The 9,823-nt window shown below is 35.6% G+C and overlaps 2 protein-coding genes across 2 annotated transcripts in view; one reads left to right on the top strand and one right to left on the bottom strand.

Moving 5' to 3' along the window:
• The first annotated feature begins 471 nt into the window (after positions 1 to 471).
• On the top strand, positions 472 to 2,312 carry spmip11 (sperm microtubule inner protein 11). The gene is made up of 4 exons (XM_032573320.1): positions 472 to 665; positions 1,110 to 1,283; positions 1,371 to 1,494; positions 1,579 to 2,312. The coding sequence occupies exons 1-4, from the start codon at positions 575 to 577 to the stop codon at positions 1,625 to 1,627; spliced, it is 438 nt and encodes a 145-aa protein (XP_032429211.1). The 5' UTR covers positions 472 to 574; the 3' UTR covers positions 1,628 to 2,312.
• Positions 2,313 to 3,298: 986 nt separating this feature from the next.
• The window catches only part of LOC116726440 (adenylate cyclase type 6), a 51,621-nt gene continuing 45,096 nt past the window's right edge, over positions 3,299 to 9,823 (bottom strand). The window contains exons 20-24 of the mRNA XM_032573205.1: positions 9,649 to 9,781; positions 8,416 to 8,679; positions 8,115 to 8,319; positions 7,908 to 8,032; positions 3,299 to 7,064 (exon numbers count right to left, since the gene is read on the bottom strand). Of these exons, the coding sequence (XP_032429096.1) occupies positions 6,936 to 7,064; positions 7,908 to 8,032; positions 8,115 to 8,319; positions 8,416 to 8,679; positions 9,649 to 9,781 (856 nt within the window). The 3' untranslated portion in view covers positions 3,299 to 6,935. The remainder of the gene's footprint in view (positions 7,065 to 7,907; positions 8,033 to 8,114; positions 8,320 to 8,415; positions 8,680 to 9,648; positions 9,782 to 9,823) is intronic.

Raw genomic sequence — 9,823 nt, 5'->3', positions numbered from 1 at the left:
TTTAATGGGGTTTTAGGATGTATTTACTGCATGATCAGGAATTCATTGATGTGCAGCACTTTCCTTAATCTACCTGTTAACAATAGAGAAGAAAGGATTGACTTTTGGGCTAAGAAGATTAGCAAGCAACACGACTTCATTACAAAAGCAAAAAAAAAAAAAAAAAAATCCTCTTGTATGTTTGTCATGCAGTTAATTAAGCCAGAGATAATTAAAAAGCAAAGAAAACAATATTCAATGTATGAGTATTTTAAGTGAGTCTTTTGTAAGATAGATAGATAGATAGATAGATAGATAGATAGATAGATAGATAGATAGATATATAGATAGATAGATAGATAGATAGATAGATAGATAGATAGATAGATAGATAGATAGATAGATAGATAGATAGATAGATAGATAGATAGATAGATAGATAGATAGATAGATAGATAGATAGAATCTCCTGTCGTTCGTCGCGTAATGAGGGCGGGGTTTGTTGCCAAGGTAACACGTAAACAAAGTTATGGTTATTTTTGAAAGCTAGGTGTAGTGAACAGGACATCGACTGGATAAAGGATCCGTAACACATATGACTTTCTTCGGCTTGACCCAGCTGGGTTATCAAAACCCAATCGGTGATAACATGCTCATAAATCCCCGGGGAGTGCCTCCGTCTCAGGGTAAGAAGAAGCTAGGCTAAGCCTTAGCTGTGCTGAACTCTAGATTTATCATGGCTGCAACCTCAGTCAAAACAGACCTCAGCATTCAGTTAAAACGTTTTGTAATTAAGTTTAAATAAAAGTGCAGTCATTTATTTAAAAGTTAAAACTAGTGTCAAACTCCAGCGCCATATAACTTTATTCAAGAATTAGACAGGCATGCATTGAAAGACATGAGTTAAAATAAAACAAAAAACAGAAATAGAATAAATAAACATAAAAGTACTTTACTGATTAAATAATTCAATGTCTTTATACTGATGAGTAGAACATAAAAATCTGAGTTCAGCAAATTGTCCTTGTAGTAAGTAAAAACACATTTCAATGATTTTTAGGGGGAAAAAAGTTTAAGAGCTAAGTCACTGTAATAATTAGCTTCATCCGTTGAAACATTTCTGTTTTTAGATGACTGTTTTACAGTCAGAAGAGAATTTCAGCCATTGGTTAAAGAACAAGGAACCCTCATAAACCCAGAAGTGACCAAAGTACTACTACAGCCTCATTGCTACAGCGTTGATGATCATCGAGGGAGTCATCAGCGATACGCAGAAATGGTGAAAAAGGCTCAACCACCCAGGCGTAAGCTAGCAGACTTTAAAAAAAACACTTGTTATGGATTCCTTTAGAAGTTTGCAACAAAAACTAAAAGCCTCTTCTGTCCTCCAGTTCCCAACCAGCTGTATGTAATACCTCTGACAGAAAACCAGAAGTACGGATGGATGAGACACATGAGCACTGAACCATGGACCCAGTGCCAAAGGTTTCCTCAAAAAATCAGCGAGATGACAAGGCGAGTATCATTACCATAACACATAAATAGACTTTTCCACCAATCTAGGCCTCTGTCTGTATAATCCAACTGTTGTTTTCCCAGGTTCGTTGGTACAATGACCTTGATACACCGAGACTTCAGCTTGTTCTGACCTCCCTCATGTTTTGGCTTCATGAAGCAGAAGCTGTTGTTTTGAAAGTCAAAAAAAAAAGCCTGCAACTTTTTGACTCTTCAATCTTATTTTATTGAATAAAATTTAATTACTTTGTTGTTCCTATTGGTTGTTTCTTTTTATATATAAGTGTTTGTATGTATGCATTTAACCGGGTTTGTCTCGTTGAGATTAAAAATGTCTTTTTTTAAGAGAGATTTGGCCAAGACTTTCAGCAACACACAGACGATCACAAATCAAAAGTACAAAATGTGGCCTTAAATACATATATTTAACAAATAATTGCTCTAATTAATGGATATTGTACACTATTTTACTTGTGCACTATGAAATGTGCTATAACAGTGCTATAGTACTCTGTTAAATCTCTAGTAAATACAAAATGTACATGCTGACATTATTCTAATAAGTTGTTTTTTGAGCTGTAAAGAGTTGTATCCACTGTCTACAAGAAATTCAGATAACATGAGCAATTACAAAAAATTTTTTTGCTATGGGATTAATAATGTATTTATTAATTGAAAATTCAGAAATGCTAGATGGAGGTTGAAGCATCTTCATTCCTACTGAATGTGATCCAAGAAAGGAACAGCAGAGAATCGGCAGCATTGTTTCAAATAGGGAACAAAACTACTTCTGGATTTTGTGATCCAATCTTACAGCTTATACTGCTAAAAGATTTGTAGACCTTCCTTTCAAGATGGAAACAGTATTCCCTGATGTTTGTTACCTTTAGATCTCGGTCCAATCGGCAATCAGAGCCGTGTGCCGAACCAGGAAGTGTGATTCTTGGTCTTAGGGAGTTTAGTGGAGTCCATCTCTGGATGGGGTCAGGAACCAACACATGATCAGATCAGTGTTTTGTTTTTTTTACATATATTCTTGATGTTTTCACACAGTTCATCTGTAGGCTTCAGTGACACTAGTGACCCCTAGAGGAAAGTCGGGTTAATTACAAGAAAAATGAAATCCTGTTTGTGGTTTTGTGCAAAACTATGGAAGCCCGTTTCGGCCACTCTGTTAAAAAAATAAACAAAAATAAATAAATTATCATTATAATAAGATACTGTCTCAAAACAATGAGATAGTATCTCATTATAATGAGATACTATATTTATCTCAAAATAATGAGACAATTATTTTTTTTAACAGAGTGGTGGAAAAGGGCTTCCATACAAAATCTGCATAAATGGAAAATGGGAGTTATATTAAATATTGTAACAGTCAGAGTGCCTGCATTGAACTGTTTTAAAAAAAAACATTTTTAAATAAAAATGATAAACATAATAAGGGAAGCCAGAAGAGTTTGAATCGTTGCAGCTACACTTGATTCCTCATAATGTTTCTCAAAGCACTCCAGAGCTAACATAAATGATGCAGCTTAATCAAATCTTCTATGATGAAGTAAACTTAAGGAAAGCACTGTTTTATTTTAATAAACAGATTTTTAATATTTAATAATTGAGTTTAGATTTATTTTCAATTGGTGAATTTACTTGGTGTTTAATAGCAATTGGATAACACTTTCTTAATTATAGTGCTAACTTATTTTGTAGTGTTTAGTTGTAAAAATAAAAATAATTGGTTTGACATATTTTATGTACATCAATCAATATGGTAGTAAAAAAAAATCACTAACGGACAAAAAAGTACTTGTTTTACATTTTATTTTTTTCTTCAAGGGGAAATGTTATTTTTCTCTTTGTCATAGTCCTCAACTCTTCTTTTCAACTGAGCAAAACACTCCCCTTTCAACTCCTCCAACTCAGGTAAAATACAAACAAAAAAAGAAGAAGAAAACAAAGCAGAAGGATTCATCGGGCCTGAGCAAAAACACTGTTTCAGTAGTATGGGGAACACATTCCTCCCGGCTCCCGTTTCCCCTGAAAGCATCCCAAGAGTTAACAATCAACACAAGTCCATGGACAGCTAGTAGAAATAGAATAAATACAATGAACATCTTTATGAACTCATGTCCATTCTATAAACTCTCTGCTTCAGGCTATTGGTCACAGTTTGTGTGATAGTTGGTGATCTCGGTCGCGTCTCCGGATGCTCCCAACGCACCCAGGCCTCCGTTGCACAGGAGAAACCAGTAGCACAAGACTGCTTGAGCTGGCTTTGGTACAAACGAGATCAACTGTTTGCTGCTGGAGATAACGAGGACGCTGCATTGGTGGTGAAATGGTTGGTTAAAATAACTTTCAAAAAGCCCTTCATTTTTGACTCATGTCAGCGGACCAGGCATGGTAAGCAGACACAGATATGTAGCAAGTTTTTTGTTTTTTTTTAAGTTACAGCTTCTGCTCAAATTTTACATCCAAGTGGATGATCCTGAAGTTTAAAATGAGATGTCAAAGAAATAATTGAGTAGGACTGATGTTGCTCTCTTGCTCCTCAATAATACAAGACAAATTTGGCAGTTTGGAAATATTTCTGGTCATAAAAAACATTGACGATGCTGATGTGGAAACTAAATATGCGCCACGTATCGCCCTCATTAAGGCAACTCTATTTGTACACAAAGTGCAACCAGCAAGTTAAAAGTGTCTGTAAAGCAGCTAGACAATAGACTAACTAACCAGCTAATATCATTTAGTTGTTTTTGTGGTATTCCATAAAGAGCAAAAACAATTAAATGAATAGCATTCTGCTCAATAAGCATTGAAAACTACAGCTAAACTTTGTAGGCGTTTATTGCATATTTTCACTTAAGTTTATGCATCAAATGTGTCAAAACCAAAAAATAAACACAAAAAACTATATAATATTATTATAACTGTAATAATAAATTCTATTATTTAAGTAGCAGTAATATTTTTTTATTTCTATTCTCAATTTTTGTGAAAATGCTGTGACATCGTGAAATCGTTGCTCAAGGTTATCATGCTCATCTAAAACCGTTTGTAGATGCATGTACTGTAGAAGGTCAATGGTTTCACATTGAGAGAAATAAAGAAAAATATAGAGAATAGTTCTGTAAAAAAAGTTTTTAAAAAGACCCTCAGAATATTAAATTACAGTATTAATTCATTTTTTTCATGTCAAATGGGGGGAAAGACAGTCGAGGACAAAATGTGGATAATAAAGCAGATTGCCACATTAGACTTCAGCAACATATCAACATATCAACTGAGGAACCAAAGTATTAATTATTCTGGTTTTACTTCATGATTCCATAATAATCTGTATTTTGTTTTCCCAAATCGACCTGAACAGATATCTCGCTAATTTGTATTACTGTTGCATATTTTACAAGTCATCATGAGTTTTTAGTTCATGATTCCATTTGTTTCTTCAACTGAGTAATTACATGTCCTTTTTCTTGAATCAGATCTGAAAAACAGTTATGCCATGAATTACATCACTTATTTTTTTATTATTATTATTGGACGCATGCTTTACACAACCGAAATCTTTAATTGTTAACTAAACCATGGTCATTTCTGTGATTTCTTTTATTTTTAAAAAAGTCTGAGTTGTTTAGTTTTGTTACAAAATAGCGAGTATTGATTCCGTATTTTTAAATGGGTTTCATACACTCAGTTTGTCAGATTAATGTGGATAAAAAATGTCAACCTGCCTGTCCTGCACCAGCCTGTCTGTACAGAGCAACACCAGTGATGCTTTCTGTTCTTTTACCGCTGAAATTAAAAAGAGGGCCTGTTAGAGCCTGACTGGAGTGGATTAAATAAAACACACAGTGACTCACGTGTGCTAAATGCTGTCATTTTCTCAACCGTGCTCCTATCTGGGTCAGTGGTTCTGATTTCGATCCCATCTCGCAAGCAGCAGAGCTCGGCAGTTGATCCGTTGGTACCAGTGAGCTTTGAATTTTACAAGAAAGCGTGCTGTTCTTCATCGGAAATGGAATCATCATATTAAGCATAATAACTAACCAGAATCATCATAATAACAACACTAAGAATATACAAATGATGGGTACATAATTTATACAAAATACCCTACGTTGAAACAAACGGAAAGCAAAAATTAAAAATGAAAAGAAACCACAGTAAGACATGCTCAAAGCAGTTATGTTTGGCAAGAAAGCAGTTTTGTTGTATCATAAAAACCTCACAGTGAAAATAGTTATGCCCCTTCAGGATTACAAAGCACAGTATTCAGTCGAAATCAGCGGATATTTCTTTCCTTCGTCTACTTCTTCTTCATAGAAGAATCAAGCTGCATGACGCAACTGCGTTGAAATCCATAGTTTCTGCCCCTCCTTACCTGGAGGTTCTGGAACAGCTCACTGATTTATCCTCCTTCATTTCCACCCCCTCCCCCCCAAAAAAAAGAAAAAGAAAAGAGACAAAAAGGAGCTCAAACCAGTGGAGAGTCCTCTAATCCCAATCTGAGCTCGATCTTTGTTTTGCTCAGATAAAAATATATAACCCCTCTCATAGCATATCTAGTCATCTTTAGTCACTTTTAATTTCATCTGTTAAAATGATTGAGGGTCATTTTATTATTTAGAGTTAAAAATCTGTTCTCTGCTGCCTAAATGATAGACAAAATAAATAAACTCTGTATTTTATGAGAATGAGCCTTCACTGCCAGAAGTCGGGCGAAAGAAACAAAAAACAAAGGTGGTGATCATTGCTGACTTCAGCGAAAACATATCACAATATTTGCCTTGCTTTTAGTAAATACTTTAGTCTTTGGTCAATATATTCCTCCTCAGTTTATACATATAGTCATACACACACAAATATGCATGTACATACACACTTATAAACGTGTAATAAACTGGATATTTGTGCACGTATGTGTTCACACTTTTTTTCATAAAGGACCTTTAGCACAAAACATCAAGACTGAAATAAATAATTAAAGCGGGAACAAAAGTACCTGTTCATAAATTGTGTCAAACGAACAAACAAAAAAATAATAATAATTACCGAACAAAAGAACAACAAATAAAATAAAAAGTAGCCTTATGTACAGCGATAATTTTCTTTTCACACAGGCTAAAAGGCGTTGTTTTAAATAAACAGACTTTGCATCTTTCAAGAAGCCTGAGAGAGAGGCTAGACATAAGAAAAACACGTTGTCCTCCAACATGTACGCGGGCCGAGATGGCTGTCAAACAAGAGCTTTCTCCTCCCGTCGAGAACGCTTTCCCTTCTCCGGAGTCCTAAAAGTTCATGTTTTCCTCTTTGCTTGGGATTCAAGTGATGGCGATTGTAGTTCTCAGCTGTTTCGCTTGCGCTGTGAGTGCTCGCTCAGTGGTGCCGTGTCCTTGCAGTGGGTACCGACCCAGCGTCCGCTGCTGCCATGGCTGCTAGCTGTTGGGTGGCCCATCGTTTAGGAAGTAGGTCGTCATTTCCCCTTTACCTTTGACCTTAACGACTCCGCGGCACTCCAGCACGTATCCTTTGCTATCAAGCACCTGGTAGAGGTCTGTGGTCACCTGGGGAGTTTAGAAAATATCAAATGAGTATTTAGGGCGATAGAGTGATATTCTGAGGTACTATTGTGATAACAATAAAAATATATGGTAAAAAAAAAACAATTTATTAGTAGTTTTGTAGGTAACTCTATGGTTGACTTCATAGCACCAAACACACAAACATCCCCATTTAAAACAGACTTTCTGGACTCCTCTTACTTAAAGAAGCGAGATTTATAACACTAAACTAAACACAGTAACACATTCAATCTTATTTTTGAATTTACTGATATTTATTGATGCTTTCATGAAACAAACAGTGGAGAAAATGGTAAAAATGTCATTTAGGATAATACTGTCACTTTTGTTTTTATTTGGTATCGTTAATTGAAATTTATTGAGACGACGATAAATCAATTTCCTGTTAAGACAAGAAGTTTTCCACAATAAATGATGAAAGACAGTAGCAGAAACATCAGGAATCATGTAAATACCATCCATCCCTGGATGTTGAGTTTGTGCTTTACTAAGAATACTAAGTTTACCTACGATGCTGTACTACTGTTTTGTAATACATCGTAGTACATTGATACTGAGAAACAGTAGCACTATTAATTGCAAAATATTACTACTTCTAATTGACAGGGAAAATATTTGGTGTGCTAGTGTAGTGTAAAAAACTTGCACAAATACATCCCAAACTGAACTCAGGGCTATCAAAGAAGTCGAAAAGGAAAAAAAAATCTAAACTAAAATTAATGTAGACCATTTTAATCTACATGATTTTTTTAAGTTTGAATAAATGCCACTCGTCCTTCCAAGTTGAATTCCCATTGTATGTATTGTGTGTATGTTAAAACTTACCTGAATGCGGTCAGGTACACCTGTGCTGTCCATGCGACTGGCCACGTTTACTGTGTTTCCCCAAATATCATACTGGGGTTTCCGGGCGCCAATAACTCCTGCTACCACTGGCCCAATGTTCAGACCTGTGAATTAAACACAAACTTTGCAAAAACATGCACTGTGAAGATCAGGCTTACAATTTTCCCCATAATTTTCTCTCCGTACCTATCTTCATCTGGAAGTTGTTGAAGGAATGCTCATTGATATATTTCATTTGCTCTCTCAGTCTCATAGCATAGTCTGCTAGCGCTGTAATATGAGAACGACCCTCTTTGTCATAAGTAGAGTCGTTAAGACCGGAGGCCGCCATGTAGGTAGAGCCAATGGTCTTGATCTTCTCCAGCTGCCTGTACTTCTCTTCACTGATGATCTGAGCCATTAAAAAAAACAGATGTTCATTTTCTCCAGGTTGCACTTTAATACTGTGATCTGAGTTTTGTAAAAAAATAAATAAATAATTTATTACCTCATCGTAGTCAGCGATGATCTCATTGAGCAGCCGGAGACACTCCACCCCTTCGTTGTTGGCCTCCAGCTCCACGTAGAACTCAGAGAAATTGCTGATGGATGCGAACATGACGGCTACGCACTCACAGGACTGGTAGTACAGCTCATCGTTGCGCCGTTCTCGAGCCAAGAAGTGAGCAGCCACGTCCTTCGGCAGGATGTTGTGAAGGAGGCGGCGGTTGTAGGCCTGCAGCTCCTCCATCTCTTCCTTCTCCTCGGTGGCCTGGCAGGAAATAAACAGCTTTGATAAGGACCCTGGTGCCACAACAGAGACATAATTATTCACCAGGAATCCAGAGTGTGGTAGTAACTACTTACATTCAACATTTAAGAAAAAATTTACTTTTAGAAGTATTTTTATTGTGCTGTACTTTTTACTTTTACTTGAGTAGTTTTATTATGAAGTATCACTACTCTTATTTGAGTAAAATCTTTGGATACCCATTTGAGTAACTTCACTGAATGAAGAACAAGCTTGTTTTATATAAAAATTTCACCTGACACATATCTGTAGTTTTTGTTAAATTTTCATGTTTTTTTTTTTGTTGCTGTTGTTTTCTCCCTCTTTTTCCCACTTCTACCCAAAATATCTGTAACTCTAGATCAATCAAAACAAGTCAGAAAATAACTGCCAAGATTAAAAGAAAAAAAGTATCCTAACCCAAATATGTTAAGCAATTAACCTTTGTTGTGACACCACTTGGTTATGCGTTATTTTATCTTTGTCTTAATTGTATCCATTTTAATGAGTACCTCTTTTTTGTTAGTTTAATTTATTAGGTTTATTCATTCTCTTATCTAATTTATTTGTTTGTCTGTAATGTATGTTTTGAATGCACTATTTGGCGAATAATAAACAAAAAAGTTTAATTAATTTTAAAGTAAAAGAAATTAAGAAAACGTTTCTTTTGTCCGATTTTGTAATTATATTATTCATAAGAATTATTGTCATTTTGGTATTTAAAATACAACAATTTTCACATAACTTTATATACTGATGATGGTAATTTTTAAATATTAAAAAAATTATGTTTTGTTTTAACAAATACTTTTTACTTTTACTTGAGTAAAAGTATGTTTAATTAGTACTACTCTTACTTGAGTACAATGTTTTGGTATTGTACACACAGGAATCACAGACGGCCAGATCTAAACATAAAAGTGACCCGACAGCCCCCTCTGGTGGCCGTACCTGTAGTTTCCAGAGGAAGTCGAGGCGAGCCGTAGATTCAACCTGCTGTGCGTGCAGGTACAGCGCCAGGACGAAGACTGTGAGGATCACAGGAGTCATGACTCGCAGGGACACTTTGGTCACAGAGTATGGGCTGCAAAGAGACCGAAACTCAAACTGAAGGAAAGAAACTCAG

This window comes from Xiphophorus hellerii, chromosome 1, assembly GCF_003331165.1.
Source record: "Xiphophorus hellerii strain 12219 chromosome 1, Xiphophorus_hellerii-4.1, whole genome shotgun sequence".
NCBI classification, from domain to species: Eukaryota; Metazoa; Chordata; class Actinopteri; order Cyprinodontiformes; family Poeciliidae; genus Xiphophorus; species Xiphophorus hellerii.
Note: the sequence above shows the minus strand (reverse complement) of the source record. Positions and strands in the feature narration are given on the sequence as shown.

Coding starts and splice junctions, on each gene's coding strand:
- spmip11 (XM_032573320.1), top strand. CDS start 575: ATGACTTTCTTCGGCTTGACCCAGCTGGGTTATCAAAACCCAATCGGT. Junction 666..1,109: donor GGGAGTGCCTCCGTCTCAGG/GTAAGAAGAAGC, acceptor TTCTGTTTTTAG/ATGACTGTTTTACAGTCAGA. Junction 1,284..1,370: donor AAAGGCTCAACCACCCAGGC/GTAAGCTAGCAG, acceptor TCTGTCCTCCAG/TTCCCAACCAGCTGTATGTA.